The sequence below is a fragment of the Peromyscus californicus genome, unplaced genomic scaffold (genome assembly GCF_007827085.1).
Source record: "Peromyscus californicus insignis strain IS unplaced genomic scaffold, ASM782708v3 Scaffold_3__1_contigs__length_106647218, whole genome shotgun sequence".
NCBI lineage: Eukaryota > Metazoa > Chordata > Mammalia > Rodentia > Cricetidae > Peromyscus > Peromyscus californicus.
Window position 1 is genome coordinate 65157382 of NW_026294551.1, and position 21547 is coordinate 65178928.

Here is a 21547-nt window from a genome sequence, read left to right on the forward strand (position 1 = left end):
CATTGGTAATTTGGAAACACAGGACTCACATGCCAGCATTGGCTGACAAGAGGCTTAAGGTTGCTCAACCTTGCAAACGGAACAGTGGAATCCAAGGTCAGCAGCACATAGGGCTGAACTCTGGTCACCAAAAGCTGTTCTCTTCATCCCTCCCTGGCACCATTTCCGTCAGAGGACACCCACCCTTTGCACAGCCCTGTGTGCTCACGTGACTGTGCCCTTCCTCTATGTAATGCGTGGACAGTCCCACTTCTCATCTCGGCACTTTGGGCCTGTCCTCTGAGAAAAGCTCAATTCTTTAAATGTTCCAGGGCACCTTCCTGAGAGTCACTTTGCTCCCTTCACCACAGATCTTGAGTGCACCTGCCAGCCAGAGTTGTAGATCTGGTGGGTACAGTGGTGCAAATCTACACTCCTTGCCTCTCAGGGGGATGGCTTGGAGGTCTGGGCCAGCCTATGTAACACTCTTAAGACCCTGACTAGAAGGACCCTCTAGCAGTGCTTTCTAGAAGGATCCCAATACTTGACTGACAGCCTTACTTTTTTGTGCCAACAGAAAAGACTGGAAAAAAACTAAATTAGGAAGTCTGAAGTTCAATGTGTCAGAATTCCACTGAGCCTAACCCACTACATATGAGTAGCCAGGGAGAATACAATTAAAGCTACTCTGCTGTCCTAATCAGACCCAACTGCCAGCAGGGTGTGAGCTTGTGCTCCTCAATGAGACCTTCCTTCCAAGGCTGATTGGTTCTGAGGTAAGCCAATCCTGTCACAGATACCAGTTCCTAGCTAACAAAGACCACACCTCATGCCAGTGGTTAAAAAGCAATCTTTATTTTACAAAATTAAAAACATAAATAATATTTACAAGCATCTTAAATACCAGCTTTAATACTTGACATTTTGTAATCATTTCAAATTCAGTTCCCCACAAGCTTTTAAAATGTAAGACCACTCCAAGCTGCTGCCATCTGTCTCCGACTTCCCAAGAAGTTTCTGCTTTCTCAAAATTGTACTTTCTGTAGTCATTAAAAAAAAAACCAGTGTGCTTCCTAAATGCCTAACCTTAAAAAACAATAGGCTTCTGAGCACAGCTGTGGGGATGATTCCAGGAGGTCTGAGGTGAACTCCCTTGCTGCCCTGCTCACAAGTACTCCTGTGACTTTTCTAAGACTCAACACTCCAGAGCTCAGCTCTAACACCTGGCCATCTCACGTTTCTAAATACAAGCAGGGAAAATGGAAGCTAAGAACACAGCTGATTGAGATCACCCTGAGGACAAAATGGACCTGGAGCATGACCTAGTCTCAGGCAGTTCATCTGAAAAGGTGACTTGAGGTGAGGCTCAGGTGCTCGCTAACCACAAGAGCGGCAGAACTCTCCAGATTTCAGCACGGCAGTCATGGAATCAATTTAAGTCAGGACTGCCGTCTGGAGAAGCACTGACGGCCGGCAGAGCCTGCTGCTGCTGCAGACCTACTTCCCAAGAACATACACCATGTTCCCTGGCAGCCTCGGCTCATCTGAATCTCATCAGAGCAGCAAAGCCAAAAGAAAAAGAAGGACAACACATAAGAGTCAGATACATTTTACTGGTTTGTTTCAGACATCCCGGAGGTTTAAAAAGGTGTCCACGGAGCCATGGATGCTGGTGGCAGGAGGCAGCAGAGGGGCGTGGGCACGAGGACAAGGAAGACTTGTTTACAGATTCAGAGCAAACCCCTTCTTCTGGATCTAAAATAAAGGCATCTTTAAACAGAAACCCAGTCTCTGCTCGGAGCAGACGCCGCAGGTCAGTGGCTGGGCGATGGCCCAGGCGGCAGGATGCACGTGCTGTCACTGCTGCATGTTGTTGATCATGGCCAGGATGCTCATCTTCTCCTGGGCAGAGTCCACATCCTCATTCTGCTTCTGAGCCACTCCCGTGCCCAGGCCATAGAGGCGCCCACAGTACTTGGCATCATCAATACTGTCCTCAAAGAATAGCTGCAGAACAGGACAGAAGCAGCTGAGAAAGGGGCCAGGAGTCATGCCACCTCCCAGCTTCTCATGCCCTGACACTAACTCAGCGACACCAAACACCTCCCACACAGGCACCGGGCTCTGCTTCCTAAACAGACTTGGTATTCCTATGATCTGTCACTGCTGGGAGGCCTGGGCTGCTGCCAGGCAAGGAAGTGACTAAGAACTCAGGTTTCCCAAGTCACTTCAACTCCATTCCATCATGGTTCCTTATTCATAAATGTCACGAAAACCAGGTGAGGTGGTGCACACATGGAATCCTAGCACCCGAGGTGAGGCAGAAAGTGACTGAGGAGACCAGGGACAATGAGCACTCACCAGCAGCTCAACCTTACTACTACTGGGCAAGAGCTGTCCAGTCCAATCACAAGATGTTGAGCACAGCCCTGGCCAGAAGCACCACCTCTGCTAAGTATAACAAGAAACATCTCCAAGGCATTACCAAATGCGCCAGTTGGCAACCATTGATCTAATACACTTGTTACTATTTTGATCAAAAATATTCCTAGAAGTCCTTGTGTTGAAGGCTCAGTACCAACTTGAAGGGTTACCAGGAAATGGTAAAACCTTGAGGAGGTGAAACTTAGTTGGAGGGAGTGAAGTTGTCAGGGCCAGCCCCTATACTCAGCCTCTTCCTCTCTTCCCAAGCCACCAGAGATGAACAGACCTCCTGCCAGACCCTAGCATTCTGATGCTCTGGCTTGCCAGAGCAGACAGAGCCAGCCAATCATTGGCTAAAATCTCTTAAAAGTTGTAAACCAAACTAGTCCTTTGAAGTTGATGGCCTCAGCTATTTTGTCAAAGCCACAGAAAACTAGTTAAATCAACACCTGAACTTGTAATAGTGCTTAAAAGCAGCAAAAAGAAATATAACTAGTTATGACAGCTCACAGCTGTCATCCCAGACTTTAGAGCCCGAGGCAAGGGTTCAAGGACAGGCATAAGCCTTTAACCCCTGCAATCAAGAGGCAGATCTCTATATAAGAATTTAAAGCCAGTCAGGGATACACAGTGAGACACAGAAAAACAAAAAACAATAAATTAAAAGAAAAATGTCAGGCTGGAGAGATGGCTCAGAGGTTAAGAGTACTGACTCCTCTTCCAGAGGTCCCGAGTTCAATTCCCAGCAACTACATGGTGGCTCACAACCATCTGTAATGAGATCTGGTGCCCTCTTCTGGCCTGCAGTCACATATGCTGTATACATAAAATAAATAAATAAATAAATCTTTAAAAGAAAGAAACCATAAAAAAAAAAGAAAGAAAGAAAAATGTCAACAAAATTGTAACTTTTCTTTTCTTTTTCTCTTCTTCCTTGAGGTAGGGTTTCTCTGTGTAGCCCTGGCTGTCCTGGAACTCAACTCTGTAGCCCAGGCTGGCCTTCAACTCAAGAGATCCACCAGCCTCTGCCTCCCAAGCCCTGGCTGGGATCAAAGGCATGCACCACCACCACCCAGCTTTCACTGTAATTTTCAATCATATTCTTCCTCTTCAAACATATTTTAAAACTGACAGAGTAGGTAAGTAAACTGAAAGAGAAATTCACCTTCATTAGAAAAACAATCCTTAGCCCAAGGGGGTAAACTAACAAACAACACTCCTACTGTAGAAAGCAGAAGAAAAGAAAGAAGCTGCCTCAAAACCCAGAGGCCTCACACTGGAGCATTACCTCTTTCATCCTGAAGAAAGCCATCCCTGTCAGCAGGGAGTCTGAGCCTGCTTGATGCTGCCTTCCAATCCTCTGCAAATCCAACTGATCAGCCACCTCCTGAAGACCTCCCTAGAGGACAGAAAACAGAAATGTCACATACCAATGCTATTCTCCTGGACTCGAGGAAAGTCTACTCGAGAGTTCATTTAGCAGTGGGCCAGGCCTCTCACCTAACAGGCCTCAGTAGCCATCTCTCAGGTTTTCCCTCTGTTCTTCCCAAACAATACACTATGTGCACGCAGAGATGAGAAGACAACTTTCCCAAGTCAGTGCTCTCCTACCACACGGGTTGCAGAGATCGGACTCGGGTCCATCAGGTTTGGCAGCAGGCACCTTCACCCACTCAGCCATCTCACAGGCCCAACTCCTTGAACTTCTGGTTTGTTATGTTTTTGGGGGAAAGGGTTTCTCTGTGTAGCTTTGGAGCCTGTCCTAGAACTCACTGTGTAGACCAGGCTGGCCTCGAACTCAGAGATCTGCCTGTCTCTGCTCCTGAGTGCTGGGATTAAAGGTGTGCGCCACCACCATCCAGCCTTCTTGAACTTTTAAAAAGTTAAAAAAACCCTCAGACTGTAGGCCAGTGCGGGACTGTCATGACATACTGCACATAGCTTCATGTCACCAACTTCTTCCGGAGGTTCTCAGCCTAAGAGGAAGGCAGCCAGCCTCAAGAGGCAAGAAATCAGGCCCTTTTGGTGCCCAAGCTACCAACGAAGACAGCTACAGAGGAAGGCCTGCCCACTCAGCTCAATCAACACCCTCTCTAGAGAAGACTGGCAGACCTCAAAAAAACATGCTGAATAGATCAGTAAAGCAAGACAAGTCTTGGGCTTGGGGTTTGCTTGTTTATTACAAATACTAAGGAGAATGTTGTCTGTTACCTTAAGATTTTTGCAGCTCTTCATCAGGTATTTCACATCGTAAATGGATGGGAAGAAAAGATTCAGGATGTGGAAAAACTCATGTTCTTCTTCTGGCAATCGAGAATCTGTCAGCAGCTTTACCATGTAGCCAAAATCGTAACCACTGCAGGGAGAACGAAGCAGGTGTCCGAGAGCAGCTCAGCCCCGCCGGAAACCCCGCAGGGTTTAAAAATGCCTCCTGAGGCAGGCTGGGCCCTGACTAATCTGAACTTCACATTCAGGAAGCTACCACGGGAAGCAAACAAGAACCGGAGAGTTTGTGTTCATTTGATTCATCAAAACTCAACTGTAGGGGCCACAGAGAAGGATCAGCTAAAAGAGCAATCATGAGGATCAGATTCAAATCCCAGCACCCAAGTCAGAGAGCTCACAAATTCCTGTAACTCAAGCTCCAAAGGGTCCAACATCCTCTTCTGGACTCCCTGGGCACCAGCACAGGCACACACGTGCATATACACACACCTTTAAAGACAAAAACCCTCCAAGAGTATTGAAAGAATATCTGCCATCGGAAGTCTTTAGAAAGGACAAGCCACGCCAGGCTGAAAACAACCAAGCACACAGCACCCACCATCCACCTGGAATACAGCACTGAGGATATGTGAAGCAAAGCCTGTGTATGTGCTCCAGTGCTCCCTAAACACTGGACACATGAGCACCAGCACCACCTCCAACTTCACACTGCTGCCGCCAAAGAGCCGGCAGGACTCCAATCAACAAGAGTGCAGCTCCTCTCCAATGCAGCCCAAAGTCCAAAGGAGGAAGCTGTGAAGGAAGAGACAGAGGCCACGGTGCCCAGGAACTGACCTGTGAAATGAAAGCCACTTGACATTGTCACAGAGAACCACTCCCGATGTCATAAGCAGCTCTGCGAAGTGCAGTGTGTCGATCCCTTCCTCCTCATGCTTCTGGAACTGCAGCCCTGAGTTTGCAAGGAGGTCTATGGAATCCTGGGAGTACATATCCTCTCTGAAAAACAAGAGGTCAGTGTGAGCTGGGGGCGTAATGAGACAGAAGCAGAAGGAAAAAGTATCACCATCAGCTTATAATTTAGAAACACAGCATCCCTGAAACACCCCACAAACTGACAGATACATATTTCCTAATTACAGAAGATCAACATCCTCTCACTTTACTGTTTGTAAGTAACTGAATGAGTTAGAGTTGTAAGCCACCATTTGAGTGCTAGGAATCAAGCCCAGGTCTTCTGGAAGGGCAGCCAGTGCCTTAACCACTGAGCCACCCTTCCGGCCCATTTTTTTGGTTTTGTTTTTAATCTCTTTAATAAAAAGATTTATTTTATGTATATGTGTGTTTTGTCTGCACGTACATCTGCACACCAAAAGAGGGCACTCAGACCCCATTATAGACAGCTGCCATGTGGTGGCTGAGAATTGAACTCAGGACCTCTGGAAGAGTAGCCCTAGGTGCTCTTAACCACTAAGCCATCTATCGAGCCCTTGTTTTTTTAATTTTTAATCATTCATATTTTTACTTCCTTGTACTATTTACAATAGAATTGTACAAAACAAATGAAACAGAACTAAAACAAGTTTATTCTAAAAATAAATAATCAAAAAGGAGGGGCAGGAGAGGAGGCTCAGAATATAAGAATTCTTGCTGCCCATGCAGAGGACCCAGGTTCGGTTCTCAGCACCCACATGGTGGCTCACAACTATCTATAACACCAGTCCCGGGGGGATCTGATGCACTCTTCTAACTTCTGTGGACGCCAGGCGTGTATACATGATACACTGACATACATGCAGGCAAAATATTCACACACATAAAATTTAAAAATCTTTTAAAAAAGAAAATACCTCCTGTTGCAGAATATTTGATCACACTGTGTAAAAATGTGTCACTGTTTTATTCTGATTTTTTTAATAAAGAGCTGAATGGCCAATAACTAGGCAGGAGAGGAGAGGAAGGATTTCCGGGGAGAGAAAGGAACTCAGGTGCATGAGGGATTAGCCATCAAGACACAGAGGGAGTCGGATGTACAGACTGGAGAAAAGGTAAAGAGCCACGTTGCAGAATGGAGAGTAACAGAAACTCGTCAGGCTTAAGAGCTAGTGGGACAAGCCTAAACTAAGACCAAGCCTTCATAGAAGTCTCTGTGTCATTATATTTGGGGGCTGGCGGTCCAAAGAAAGTCTGACAACAAAGACCGGCTACAATCTACTCAGATCTTTTGCTAGTTTTTTGTTTTGTTTTTATTTTAAGGTAGGGAATTTGAGACAAGTTCCATTATATAGTCCTGGCTGTCCTGGAACTTATTATACAGACCAGGCTGGCCTTGAACCTACAGAGATCTGCCTCCTGACTGCTGGGATTAAAGGTGTGCACCACTACAGCCTAGCTTTTGCCAATTTTTAACTGGGTTGTCTCCCTTCTGTGGTACTGGGGAATAAATCCATGGCCTCAAATATGCTATTCCACGGAGCTACACACCAGCCTACATTTTCTTTTTAGGCTAAATTGCAAGAGTTCTTTAAGGAAAACTAAGCTTGCCAGACATGGTGTGTATGCCTACAGTCCCAGTACTATGAAGGCAGAGGCAAACAGATCTCTGAGTCTGAGGCCAGCCTGATCTACATAGCAAGTTCCAAGACAGCCAGGGCTACATAAAGATCCTATCTTAAAAAAAAAAGGAAAACTCCTCTCTGTTTTAACACCTGTGTATGTTCATGAAGCAAAAATATAATTAGTGTGTAGTAGCACACACCTTTAATCCCAGAATTCTGGAGGCAGATTTCTATGGATTTCTATGAGTTCAAGGGCAGCCTGGTCTACATAGCAAGTTCCAGGACAGCCAGAGATACATAATAAAGACCCTGTCTCAAAAAAAAAAAAAAAAAAGCTTTGGTTAGTAAAACCTCCAGCAATCAGTTCAGTCCACTCAACCGTAGCCATCTAAGAATAACACCGAGAGTCTCTCAGACACTTACGTCAGGTTGAACTTGAAGTTGAACTGCCATGTGTTGATTCCAGAAGGGTACTCCCCTTTCTCATTTGTGAATGTGAGGCCCAGCTGGATGATTTTCAGAAGGTCAACATTGCACCGCAAAAGCTGATACTGGTAATCTATGGAGCTTCGAAATTCACCAATTGGTCGTACCACAACACCCGGAAACTCTGTGTCCTAGGAACAAAAGCCTCTCACCATTAAGTCTCACCAAACAGTGGGGGCTGAGCTAGCAACTCATGAGCAAAATTGCTCTTCAGTTTATAGAAGTCCCAAGATAAGCTCCCAAAGTCTACAACACAACAGGACACAGGACAGGGACTAGGTTATGTGCATTGGTGTCTTGCCTGCATATGTCTGTGGGAGGGTGTTGGACTCCCTGGAACTGGAGTTAGAGACAGTGGTGAGCTGTCATGTAGGTGCTGAGAATTGAACCCGGGTCCTCTGGAAGAGTAACAAGTGCTTTCAACTGCTGAGCCATCTCTCCAGACCCCAGGTAGGAGCTTCTAATATGAGGTAAATACAAATACAGCCAGGTTGGATGTGGTGGCTCACAGGATCTTTGCTCCTTCACATTAGTTTCTTTGTGTGACTTACACTTGAGAGCAGCATGGCTGCTGGCCTGCCATTCAGAGCTCTCATCTTGGTCCAGTCTTTTTACTAAGGACAAACGCAGCCTTTCTTTTTCTTGAGTGACTATCTCATTGCCGTGTATATATAAAACCTTTTCCCCCTTATGAAGCCCAGACTGAATCATTGGTCTTAAACCCCTGATCCCCCCCCAAGTGTCAGGATTACAGGCTCTTAGTCTGTTGGGAGAGCTTGTGAGACTAGCACTTCTCATGGACAGAGTAGGGAAAGCAGGGTTTGAAGACAGTGGCAAGTAGCAAGCCTGGAGTGGAACAGAGCACCTGCTTGCTCAGGGGCTGGTCCAAGACAAGCCTCACTTTACCTGAGGTCAGGCAGGAGAGTGAGCCACAGAGTACCAGATCTTCCCATTTGACCGGAAATGCCAGATCTGGAATTTGACATCTCCTAACTTTTCAGTGCTAGCAACAAAATGTTTGAATATTTTGAAAACAGAAGACAGGCAGGCATGCTGGCAGATGCCTGTAATCCTAGCACATGGGAAATGCAGGCAGGAGGTCAGGAGGTCAAGTCATCCTCCTTATACACAGCAAGTTCAAGAGGAGCCTGTGCTACATGAAACCATATCTCCAAATTTCATTAGGAAATAAATACCAGCCGGGTGGTGATGACGCACGTCTTTAATTCCAGCACTCAAGAGGCAGAGACAGGCGGATCTCTGTGAGTTTGAGGCCAGCATGATCTACAGGGCGAGATCCAGGACAGGCACTAAAAATACACAGAGAAACCCTGTCTCAAAAAAAACAAAAAAAGAACGAACGAATGAACTACCACATGGTCAAATGCACATGTGTGAAGAGATACACCTATGGGGCTGCGGCAGGTCGATGCTAGAGCACTTGTCCAGCACCATACATGCAATGGGCACAATGGTGCACACTGATAATCTCAGCTAAGAAGGCAGCAGCAGGAAGATCAACATAAGTTCCTTTCCAGGCCTGCCGGCTACCTAGGGAGTACTGGGCTAGCCAGAGCTACCTATCCAGATCCTAAAATAAACAAAAATAAAAACATAAAAGACTTTCAAACAGAGGAACATTACAAAAACTCATAATAGAGGCTGTGCCCTCCTCAGAGATACTGGCTCCCTTGACTCACAGAAGAACTGCAGATTTCTGTCAGTCTAACCTTTGGTGATAAGGACCTACTCACCATGGCGATGTAGCTATAGCTGAGGACAATCTCCCGGATCTTCCTCATCTCTTCTTCAAGGTTGCTGGCCCACACCTCACAGATGACCTGACTGTTTTCCACAAGTGCCGCTGGCATCCTGAAGCACCTGAGGAGCCACCGTGAGTTAACTATGTTAGCGGACAAGCCTCCTGTTCGATTTGATCGTCCACACTGGATCCAATCTAGATTTAAAGATTTTGAAATCACGTAAGTTTACATTATGGTGTACGATGCCAACTAAACAAACATCAAAATTGTATTTTAGCCAGACACAGTGACCCATATATACGATCCTAACATTCAGGAGGCCAAGGCAGAAGGATGGAAAGTTTAAGACCAGCCTGGACAACCTACCGCATCCATTCAAGGTCAGCCAGGGCTATATAGCAAGACCCTGTCTCAAGAAACGGGCAATGGTGGCCCTCGCCTTTAATTTCAGCATTTGAGAGGCAGAGGCAGAGTTCAAGGCAGCCCGCTCTCCGGAAGAGTTCCAGCATAGCCAAGGCTGTTACACAAAGAAACCTGTCTCGAAACATTCAAAAAAACAAACCAACCTGAGTTTTACCATAACTTCATTAACACAATCAGTACATGCAGCCTCTACTACCTATGGAGTGTTCACAATTACCTTTGTCAAGTTGTTCTCTTTCAATACAAAGAAAAGCCCTACTTGCTAATATCAACTCCCTTTTTTCAAGACAGGGTTTCTCTGTGTAGTTTTGGTGCCTGTCCTGGACCAGGATGTAGACCAGGCTGGCCTCGAACTCACAAGAGATCCACCTGGCTCTGCCTCCTGAGTGCTGGGATTAAAGGCGTGCACCACCACCAGCCTAACCTGAACCCGTAACAATGACATTTTAAAAGGGAAGTTATTTGGGGTATGGTGGCACACAACTTTAATCCAGCACTCAGGAGGCAGAGGCAGGTGTTCTCTGTGAGTTTGAGGCCATCTTGGTCTACATAGTGAGTTCCAGCACAGCCAGGGCTACACAGAAACACTGTCTCAGGAAAAAAGGAGGGCAGTTACTAGTGTCTATGTTTTATTTTTGTGTGTACATGCATGTCTTTATACCATGTTCATGCAGTGCACAAAGGCCAGAAGAGGGCATCAAATCCATTGGGAATGTATTTAGAGATGGCTGTGAACCATTGTGTTGGTGACGTACTGGGAACCACACCTAGATTTTCTGCAGCCCTGTGAGGTCGACTTTTAAGAGCTAATGAAGAAGCTAAGCACTAACTCCACAATAAGAACCGGGTGGCAGGACTAGAGAAATGGCTCAGCAGTTGAGCACTAGTTACTGCTCTTGCAAAGGACCCAGGTTCAGTTCCTAGTACCCTCAGGGTAGTTCACTTCCATCCATAATTACAGTTCCAGATGGTCTAATGCCCTCTTCTGGCCTCCACAGGCACCAGAAACCTCCACATGGTAAACAGACAATCTGCAGGCAAAACAATCATACACATAAAGTAATTTAAAAAAAAAATGGCATTAACTTGGGAAGTTAAACACAAGTTAGAGATCAGTGTAGCAAGTAAAAATAATTCAAGGACTGGAGAGATGACTCAGTTGGTTAAGAGCACTGGCTGCTCTTCCAGAGGTCTTGAGTTCAATTCCCAGCAACCACATAGCAGCTTACAACCACCTGTAATGAGATCTGGTGCCCTCTTCATGCAGGCGTACATGCAGGCAGAACACTGTATACATAATAAATCTTACAAAAAACAAGACAGCCAGGACTAAGCAGAGAAACCCTGTCTCGAAAAACCAAAATAGTAGGAAGAAGAAAAAGAAGAAGAAGAAGAAGAAGAAGAAGAAGAAGAAGAAGAAGAAGAAGAAGAAGAAGAAGAATGATTCAAGCAGGAGCTTGTCGATGATCTATACCACAGGAGAAAGTACTCAGATGGGTCAAATTCAACATAATCTGAGCTCAGAAAAATAGTCACTACAGAAAATCAACACAGAGCTCATGTTTAGCAAAACAACTCCAGGACTGATCCTTGACACCAAAACACACACATCCCATGAGAAGGTGCTTTGGCATTAACTTGGGAAGTTAAACACAAGTTAGAGGCCAGTGTAGTAATATAGGGAAGCCCTGGGGTGGGGGTGTACAAAAGGGCATAAAACCTTCCTTTTTTAAAAATACTTTTTAAGCCGGGCGGTGGTGGCGCACGCCTTTAATCCCAGCACTCGGGAGGCAGAGCCAGGCGGATCTCTGTGAGTTCGAGGCCAGCCTGGACTACCAAGTGAGTTCCAGGAAAGGCGCAAAGCTACACAGAGAAACCCTGTCTCGAAAAACCAAAAAAAAAAAAAAAAAAAAACCAAAAAAAAAAAAACCAAAAAAAAAAAAAACTTTTTAATATTTATTTTTATTATTTTATTTGTCTGCATCTGTGCACCATATGTGTGTTTGGTGTCCGAGGAGGTGGTGAGTCTCCATGTGATTGCTGGGAATCAAACCCAGGTCTTTCACTTTCATAAGAAGTGCCCTTAACCACTAAGCCAACTCTCCAGCCCATAAAAGCTTCCTTTCAATGCAAACCCACTGTATAGAGTCTCAACACAATATGTAATGGTGGGCTCCAGTGCACATGGGCAAAAAAAAAAAAGCCAGTAAATGAATTTGAGAGCAAATAAAAATAACAGTAACAGTAAATGAATTTGAAGAGTTTCTAAAGACCAGAACAAGGGAAACCCTTGTTTTCTACCTCAGAACTGATAGGTGCCAGAGACTCCAGAAGAGAGCAAGGATCATTGTTTTTGTTTGGGTTCAGTTTTTTGTTTTTGAGACAAGGTTTCTCTGTGTAACAGCCCTAGCTATCCTGGATCTCGCTCTGTAGATCAGGCTGGCCTGGAACTCAGGAGGCCTGTCTTTGCCTCCTGAGTGCTGGGACTAAAGGCGAGCACCACCACCACCACCGCCTGGCTGAAGATCGGTCTTAATGCTGTCTACTTCTCCTTATAAGACCTTTCATTCCAGGCAGTCTACACTTCACAGATGCTTCCTTGAAATTAAAAACTTAAGTGACTGTGTGGTAGCTCCCAGCATACACACACATTTTGGCAGCTACTTCTTAAAGGCACAGTCCATTTCTTCTCCTGTTTTTGTTCTATTAATGAAAGCTTGCAAGTGAACTAATAGAGGGCAGGAATGATGTACATTCACAATGAATGTACAGCAAATTCAACTTCCTGACAACTGAGAAAATGTTTGCTCAGAGTTCCCCAGACTGGCCTCTAAACTTGTAACAACCCTCCTGTCTCTGCCCCCCAAGTGCTACAGTACAGGCATGAGCCACTTCATTTGGCTCCTGAAGTCACTTTCCATGCCTATGAAACAGGTGCCAGGACTTTGTTTTCCTGGGCACAACCAGGAACTACAGAAGGTAAGTAAGTGGGTGTCACTCCTGAACTTCTCAGAGATGTTCCCATTCAAGCAGAAAGGATACAGGCACAAAGAGACAAACAAACAAACCGTCTAAAGTTGTTTAAGAGGGAATTTGTTTCAGGATGTCAACCACTTTCAAAGCTACTGCTTTCTACATTATCTGGTAAAGGAGGACCTGCACACAGGAGCAGAGACACCGGCAAAGACCCACAAGACATTCCTGCAGCAAACCTTTCCCTAGCAAATCTGCGGGAATATGAACAGCAGACTCCGTCCCGAAAGGCAGTGCTTTCCAACTGAAGAAGAACCAAGAGGAGAGTGGCGGCCCGTGCCTCCAGAGGCCAACCTGTGTGCTACGGCATAGAGAGTTCCAAACCAGTCTTGGCTTGGGACCAGGCAGATCCGCGTGGAATCTAGCAGACATTTAACTGAGCAAGTGAACTTCCTGGGCATAATGGCTGCAGGGGAGAGAGAAAACAGCAACCCAACACAGGCCTAGGGCCTCCACTTTGCAGCCGGGGAGCTCAGGCCCCAAGAAGCAGCACAGACTTCCCTTTTTCAGCCTCTCCCCCATATCTCAGAGCAGAATAAGCCTACGCTTTCAAGTACAGTTATTGGTGTAACACAGCCTCTAAAGTAACCTCGTTATTGAAGTTACAACCAAAAGGACAATAATGAATTTCATAACTCAAAGAAAAACTGACGTAAGATGGCAATCTGCACTCGGGAGGCTGAGGGAGGGTCACCAGGAATTTGAGGTCAGCCAGGGCTACAGAGGGAGACCCTGTTTTTATTTTATTTCATTTTATTGTTTTGTTTTTTTCAAGACAAGTCTCTCTATGTAGCTCTCGCTGTGCTAGAACTCACTCTGTAGATCAAACTGACCTTGAACTCAGAGATCCACCTGCCTCTGCCTCCAAGTGCTGGGATCAAAGGCGTGCGCCACCACAACCAACCAGCTGAGACTCTGTTTTTAAAAGAAACACAAACAAAACAAACCAGTTTGGCAGTAAAGGCACTTGCTGCCACGCCTAACTCAAGTTTGAGCCCCAGACTCAATTGATGGAAGAAACTGACCCCCAAGTTATAATGATTTCCACATGGCCAACTTGGCACATGTGTACACACAATAATAATAATTATTATTATATAAACATACAATAATATAACAATACTATTATCTAGCTTACAGAAAAGATATAATAATAATATAATAGCTTAAAGGAGAAGAATGGGAGTTGGAGTGATGACTTAGCAGTTAAGAACACTTGCTGCTCTCCCAGAAAACCAGAGTTTGCTTTCCAGCACTCATGTGGGTTGGCTCACAACTGTTTGTACCTCCAGCTCCAGAGAATGTTGACACCTTTTCTGCCGACTTTTGACACCAACACACATGTGACATACTTAAATAAAATTAATAAAAATTAATCTCTAAAAAAAAAGTATCCTTCAAAATTCCTTAGGGAGGTTTGGAGATTGAGTCTGAATTCTTTATAAAAAAAAAATTTATGTGTATTTTGCCTGCATGCACAGATATGTACACCATATGCATGCCTGGTGCAATGGATCCCCTAAACTGGAGTTACAGACAGCTGTGAGCTGCCATGTGGGTGCTGGGAATCGAACCTGGATCCTTCAGAGGAGCAGCCAGTGCTCTTAACCGCTGAACCATCGCTTCAGCCCAGTCTACATTCTTCTTTAAAATTTTATTTTATTTTTCCTTTTCCTTATGGGTATGTGGAAGAGGTGTTATGTGCATGTGAGTGCAGCGCTGGCAGGGCCCAGAAGAGAGTACTGGATCCTGTGAAGCTAGAGTTATAAGTAGCTGTGACCCACTTGATGTGGGTGCTGGGTACCGAGCCTGTCCTCTGCATAAGTAGAATGCACTTTTAACAGATGAGCGATCTCTCCAACCCCTTAAATCAAAATTTTGATCACACCATGCAATATTTGCCTCACTAAAACTTGATCCCCACAGCAGCTACATTTGAAACTGCAAAAGGGAAAGGTGTTCACATAAAGACAGAAAGACAGACATACAGGCACACGCACACGCACACACTCTCTGCCCAGTGCAGGCTGCAGAGCAAAGACCGCTCTTGATTATCCAAACTTTGGAGCAGAGGTCCCTGTGCATCTAGGTGAGCTATGAAGAGCAAGTAGTGAAAAAGCCAGAAAAATGCTCTTCCTGCCAACAGTGCAGACGTTCAGCTGAGTGTCTCCTGCTCGTCTGGTTCTGTTTTCGCCAGAGCGTCTGGGAAACAATAAGCTTCACTTCCCTGTTTCAGAAGACTAAACAAAGACTTTGCCGTGCAAGACTGGCGCAGGAGGAAGCAGCGGCCCGTTAGAAGAAATGGCAACAGGTCCCCTCCGGAGCGTTCCAGGTCACAGCCCTGGACTCTGCCGGCGCCCCAACCAGCTTGCTGGCTCTCCCAGGGTGGCCCTACCACGCAAAGCTGCAGCACCCCAAGATCCGAGCAGGGCGGCCTCCGGCCTCCCCCACCACTCATTAAGGCCTCCAAGCCGGACTCCGGGGACCCGGAGCACTGTGGCCTCTGCGCCTCAGTGTTCCCGTGTGTAGGATGGGTCGCCAGGGAGGCACTTCCGCCCCAAGCTCCTACCCTAAACAACCCTGCCCGCTTACCCTGGCTGGCGGCCCCGCCGAGCGCGGGCTGGCAGCCGAGTCCGGGCAGCAGCGGCCCTTGACCCGGAGCTCTCTTCCCTCTTGCCCCGGATCCGCTCCAGGAACCCAGCGAGCCAGTGAGACGCGAGCCCCGGTGCCCAGAGAGGCCGACGATGCGCACCAAACCAGCGGGCGGCGCCGCTCTACCCTTCGGCCCTCCCGACTCGCCTACTCTCCCGCGTCACTCTAGGCGGGCACGCGCCCGCCCGTCCCCGCTCCGCCCCAAGTGCGCGCTCAGGTGACTGCGCCCCGCCTCTCTGCGCCGGCGCAGAAGGAGGAGGGGGGAGGGGCTGGGCGGTATTGGAGGACGCGTGCGCAGACTGAGGTGTGACAGACATGCCACCTCAGACGGCGCGAGACAGCACAGACCGGTCCGTGCCTAATCCTTTACGACCCCAGCTGGGTTCTGGGGTGTCCCGAGTCGCGCCGCGGGGAAAGACGGAATGTAAAGCTGGCCCCGAGGGCGTGGCCCCTCCGACCAAAGTCTCCAATCAAGACGCCCTCCCTAATGTCAGGGCGCATTACGACTGTTGGTTGGAGGTGATGGCGCAGGGCACATGGGGTGTGATTTCTCATTCACGGAACATCCGCCCACCGAACCCCTTCTGGGTGATCATTAGCTGGGGGTTGGGGAGCGCCACCAAACCGAGTCATGAATGAGGTCAGCTGCGGAGCACGGCCTCCCAGGACCTGGCCCGAGCATTGCCATGGCAACCGGATGGCCTATGCAGTGCAGCATTCGGGCCTGGGCAGTGGGCTCCTAGCGCTGCTGCGAGCGAGTGCAGAGCGCCCGGCAGCCACGAGTCGGGAAGACGACCGGAGCCTTCCACCCTCTGTCCTGCTGGGGACAGGGCTCTGTTGGCCGCCAGGCCAAGCTGGGATGCACCGTCGCCTCGAGCTCTCCTGAGAGGCAAGAAGACTAAGGCCTCGCAGGAGCCCCGCCCCTTCCCCGGGAGGAAGTGGGGAGCCTAGTACGGCTCCAGCCTCCATCCCTCTCCAAGGGGCTGTAGGTAAGCGTACAGCAGGTGTCCCCCTTCGGACATCCCATCTCCTAGTCACTCTGCCCTTTTCATTTTAAACTTTTGTTCCTGAAGAGATTCCAAAATGACTTCCTGGCTAAATAAGAGCTGGCCTTTCAAACGGGGTTGCTGAAAGCTAGTCTCCAGAGAAGTGGAATCCCACAGCCAGCCTGTGGGGTGGAAATGTCAAGGGCAGTTTCTGAACCCCAGCCTCTGCTTCATCTTTCCAGATCTGTAAAATAGTGACACGGATCTCAAAGTTGTGATGAGGATGAAACCCTCGATAGAGCAACCACCGTGGCACCACAAAGAGGTGAGAGCGGTTAGTAACTGTATCCGCCGTGGATTCTCTTTGCAACAATGTTGACGACATTGCTGCACAGCCCGCCTCTTCGGAGGTGCCGGGTTGTCTAGGCTAGCTAGACACTGCCTTCCCTCAGTCAGTTCGTGTTCAGTGCGAGTCTGTGCTCTGTTCACCTACTTGTAATTAGATTCAGGAAAGGGTGGACCTAGCATGTGGTAGTCATGTGAGAAGCCGCCTTTGACATTCTTGGAATTTTGTTTTTTCTTGCCACCAATAGGCCTGGTGTGCACTGGAAGAGCTGAACAGGAAACATCCGGTTCCCCCCACACCCTTCACCTAGACCTTCTCACAGAACACTGATTGTATTTCAGGAGGCGTTGGAGTAGAGTGTCTGCACTCTAAACAATGATTGTCAAACTGCAAACCAGAGAAAGTGAGGTTTAAACACATTTCTTCAACTGGAAAAGCATAGTTTTGAAAATACAGAGAAACAATGGTTCTAACATGATCTTCTTAAGAGCAAATGATAGCTCTCCATGGCCAACCTGGCTTCCTCTTATCCCCAGTTCTAAACAAAGGTATGCACTTCTAAAAAAAAAATGTACACTATGTGTAAGAAAATAAGATCTAAAATACATTTGAGTTAGAAGTATTTTGAGTATGGACAAATACCTCCAGGTTAGTACTAAGTCAGTTTGTGTGCCCACATTTACAAAACCCGACCTGCTATAAGCCTACGGCTTGCTCTCTGCCCCCTGGAGTTGTCACTCAAGGTCTGTCACTTTATATTAATTTGCCCTTCATTAGAGCCAGTACTTAGAAACTGGTTTTGGCCACAAAGTAGCTAAAAAGTGGGTTGTGGAAGCAGTAGTTGGCCGAGTGGTGGTGGTGAATGCTTTTAAACCCAGCACTCGGGAGGCAAAGGCAGGTGGATCTCTAGGCCAGCCTGGTCTACAGAGTGAGTTCCAGGACAGCCAGAACTATGCAGAGAAACCCTGTCTCAAAAAAACAAACAAACAAAAGAAGTGGTAGTTTACACCTATAATCCCAGAACATGGAAAGCAGAGGCCAAAAGATTGCCAAAAGTTCTAGGCCAGCCTGGTCTACCTAGTGAGTTCCAGGCCAGCCAGGGCTATACAGGAGATATTGTCTCAAAAATAAATAAATAGGGGGTAAAGAGATGGCTCAGTGGTTAAGAGCACTGACTGCTCTTCCAAAGGACCTGTGTTCAATTCCCAGCACCTACATGGTAACTCATAACTGCCTGTAACTCCAGTTTCAGGGGATCTGACACCCTCACACAGACACACATGCAAGAAAAACCCCAATGTACACTAAATAAATAAATCTTAAAAAAATAAATATTTCAAAAAATAAGTAATTGTTTTAAGTTAATATAAAAACAGGTTAAAGATCAGATGGCTCAATGGAGAAAACCCTGCCAGGCCTGGAGACGTGCGTCAAATTCCCAGGACCCATATTCTGACCTTCACACGTGATCCATGATGTGTACACACACAAAGAAATAAATTTTATTGGAAAAATTAAAAGCAGTTTAAAATTCTGGCATCCTGCCTTCACTTAACATCTGTCTCCTTTGTTTTAATTTGGGTCAGATTCCTATATAACTGCACATAGGCATGTTTATAATTGAAGGAGTGTCTGCCCTAGACAGAGACCAACCAGACCATACCCCATCAAACCTGCTTCACAAAGACTGCTCCCCTAGATAAGGACCAACCAGGCCACACTTCAGCAAGTCTGCTTCATCATAGACCTCTCACCCAGGCCCAGTCCTCTGTTTAAACCTGAAGCTCATGTCAGTGCCCTCAAAGATGGGAGAAATTTTTACCTCCCATATTCCCCAAATGGCTTTTTTAACTAAACTCCCTTTTTGCCTCTATGTATGTGTCATGTTGCATTCTAAGTTTTTGAGCATCCAACAACAACAAACAAACAAAAAGAAACCCCTCTGTGTAATGACTCCAGGTTTCTGTGTAGTGATAGGTTGAACCCAGGGCCTTACCAACAAGCACTCTGTCCCTGAGCCATGACCACAGCCTCCAGTTCACTCTTGAAAACCTGTATTAAATCTGTTTTGTCTGTATGAGATGTCCCCTTTCCCTTAGAATCTACTAAAGTAACATTTCAAGTCTCCTTATACTAGACCTTTAAAGTTTAAGAGACCTTTGAACTTCAAATAAACTGGCCTAGATGTAATGCAGGCCTGTAATTTCAGCACTCAGGAGGCAGAGGCAAAAGAATTGCCACATGTTAATGGCCAGCCTGAGCTACATAGTAAGACTCTACCTCAAAATAACCAAATGAATTTCAAAAGTGTTCCAACCTATGCATCATCTGATTTCATAGACAGGAATGCATAGCCAGATTGAGGGATTTGCCTCCCAGAGGCTTCTGACTCCGCACTCAGGATGAAGGGCTCATCCAGGAGCCTTTGCTTATGGAACCTTTGCTGTGAGCCATGTTGGTACTGGTGAATAAAACAGAGACTGATGAACAAGTAAACAAGCATTCAAGTAAGAAATGGCGGTGTATGGCACACACCTCTAATGTCAACGCTTGGGAGGCAGAGGCAGGAGGATCTCTGAGTCTGCAGCCAGCCTGGTGAACATTGCAAGTCCTAGGCCAGCCAGAGCTACATGGTAAGTGAGACCCTGTCTCAGAAAGAAAGAAAGAGAGAGAGAGAGAGAGAGAGAGAGAGAGAGAGAGAGAGAGAGAGAGAGAGAGAGAAAGGGGAAAAAAATAAATGTCAGCTAATGTGGTGGTGCATCTGTACCCTAACACCCAGAAGGTTGAGGCAGGAGGATCAAGGCCACCTTTGGCTACATATTGATATATACCCCATCCAGTGCTATGTAAGACTTTGTCTCAAAATATATTTTTTTTTCTGAGAAATTGTAATAGCTAGCATGAAAGAGCCCAATGAGATGGCCCAGAAGAACATATGGGGGGGGGGGTGGCGCATAAGCAGGGAGTCTCACAGGCTAGTAGGAAGGCCTCCCTGAAAAGGTGACATTTAAACAATTTAAACAGAAAGGCAAGAAAAAGGAGAAGCTGGGCAAGCACATTTCAAGCAGAGGCTAAGAGATGAGTTTTTTGTGCAAGGTACTAAAAGGCCAGATAGCCACAGAGAGGCTGTAGAGGTACAGAGCAAGAAGAGGCAGACCTGGGAGACTGGATTCCAGTGCATTGGGAAATCCTGGAGTTCCCATTCAGCAGAATGAGCTGATTTAGATTCGGGGGTGAGGGACAAGGTTGTGAGATGGTCTCTCGTAGCACAGGCTAGCTTCAAATGTGAACTCCTGATCCTCCTGTCCCCATGCTGGGATTACAGATGTGTACCACCACACCCAGCTTGGTTTGTTTTTTAGACAGGACTTTGATCTCTACAGATGTAAAGACAGAAATAATTTGAATTCTACTAAATTTGGTCTAAAAGGGTAGCTAGTTTTTCCCCTAAGGTGATAGCTGAGATAGGATTTGCAGGCGACTGACTGAGAATTTCAGCCATTGTGAAAACATTCCCACTGCTAAATGAGTACAGCACAGAGAAGAAAGTTGGCCTTGGCCTACATAGAGCTGGGCAGATGGAAATACAGGCAGTGGAAAGAGGCTGTGAGAGGGGAACTTGCCTCTCATCACCTCTGAAACTTTCCTTGCCCTCAGGAAGGCACACAGCAAACCCAGTCTCGGATACTGTAGCCAAATCTTCAAAGCAAAACAAAACAGAAAAAACCTTGGATTTTTAAAATTACGTGTATTTGTGTGTGTGTGTGTGTGTGTGTGTGTGTGTGTGTGTGTGTGTGTGTGTGTCTCCTTATGAATGCAGGTTCCTACAGAGATTGAATCCCCTGGAGCAAGAGTTACAGAGGGTTGTGAGCTGCTAGCCATGGGTGCTGGGGCCTGTGGAAGAACAGTATGGACTCTCAGCCCTGAGCTGTGTCTCTAGCTCCTGATTTACTGTCAAATGAGCAGCACTGAGAACCTTTCTTTGAACTGTGATATTCTATAGTGTTCTAGTAGCAGTGGGACCCCCAAAGGCTTCCGAATTTCGCAGAATCCGAGGCATAAGAGTGGGTGAGAATGGAGAAAAATCCTGGGGGAGGGGTGGGTGCTGTACAAGCAGAGATGAGAGAGAACAGAAAGTCCCTATGAATCTTTGTAGGTGAATGGTGGAAGTTTGCCCATGGCGGTAACACTTGGAGAAGTGGATAATGAAATCAGGAAAGGACCCAGAGTTAAGTTTAGGTGGTACTAGAATTCAGGGCCTCTGTCATGGTGGGCGGGTTCCTTTCCCATTGAACCACACTATCAGTGCCAGGACCCATATCTGGAAGCCATATCTGATCAGTGCACACAGTAGGCTCATTATGTAAACATCTAAAGGATGGAGGAAGGTATATTGGTGTCTCTCAGAGATGAGGAAAACCCTGAACAAGTTATATCCAACCATGGAGTTCATTTTTAAGCAAGTGTTGAATGTTTTACTAAGCCCTGACTTAATACAACAAACTGGTCCAAGAAAAATATGATCAAGACATGCTCTTTCGTTGGCCAAATAGAATGCGACACATCCACACATTAGCTTCGTAAGACAGTCTCATTGGGTAACCCTGGCTGCTCTCCAGTGCTCAGTCCTCCTTCCCTCTCCTGAATGCTGGGGTCACATAGAGACCCAGCAAA

General features: G+C 46.6%; 2 protein-coding genes across 6 annotated transcripts in view; one reads left to right on the top strand and one right to left on the bottom strand.

Annotated features, from left to right (window-relative positions):
- Positions 1–811: 811 nt before the first annotated feature.
- Cnot8 (CCR4-NOT transcription complex subunit 8) lies at positions 812–15635 on the bottom strand. Of its 2 annotated transcripts, XM_052757558.1 has the most exons (8): positions 15482–15635; positions 13723–13804; positions 9425–9627; positions 7608–7801; positions 5464–5625; positions 4615–4759; positions 3692–3802; positions 812–1986 (listed from the first exon to the last, which is right to left on the bottom strand). In XM_052757558.1, the coding sequence occupies exons 3-8, from the start codon at positions 9539–9541 to the stop codon at positions 1837–1839; spliced, it is 879 nt and encodes a 292-aa protein (XP_052613518.1). In that variant the 5' UTR covers positions 9542–9627; positions 13723–13804; positions 15482–15635; the 3' UTR covers positions 812–1836. The 2 variants fall into 2 exon arrangements, with proteins under 2 accessions (XP_052613518.1, XP_052613517.1); XM_052757557.1 differs by lacking the exon at positions 13723–13804.
- Positions 15636–15842: 207 nt separating this feature from the next.
- Positions 15843–21547, top strand: part of LOC128122197 (fatty acid hydroxylase domain-containing protein 2-like) — a 34979-nt gene continuing 29274 nt past the window's right edge. For 2 of the 4 annotated variants that reach the window (XM_052757552.1, XM_052757551.1), the window contains exons 1-2: positions 15849–16530; positions 16770–16852. Coding sequence is in view for 2 of the 4 variants with exons in the window: in XM_052757556.1 (XP_052613516.1) it covers positions 16805–16852 (48 nt within the window). In the remaining 2 variants the exon portion in view is untranslated. Of the gene's footprint in view, positions 16531–16769; positions 16853–21547 lie in introns of all 4 variants that reach the window. The other 2 variants (XM_052757556.1, XM_052757549.1) reach the window with 2 other exon arrangements.

What these genes read in the sequence shown, in the direction of transcription:
- Cnot8 (XM_052757557.1), bottom strand. Translation starts at nt 9,541, where the DNA reads ATGCCAGCGGCACTTGTGGAAAACAGTCAGGTCATCTGTGAGGTGTGG. An exon ending in GCTATAGCTACATCGCCATG is followed by an intron (nt 7,802 to 9,424) that starts GTGAGTAGGTCC and finishes TTTTGTTCCTAG; the next exon opens with GACACAGAGTTTCCGGGTGT. An exon ending in AGAGCTGCAAAAATCTTAAG is followed by an intron (nt 3,803 to 4,614) that starts GTAACAGACAAC and finishes TCTGTCCTCTAG; the next exon opens with GGAGGTCTTCAGGAGGTGGC.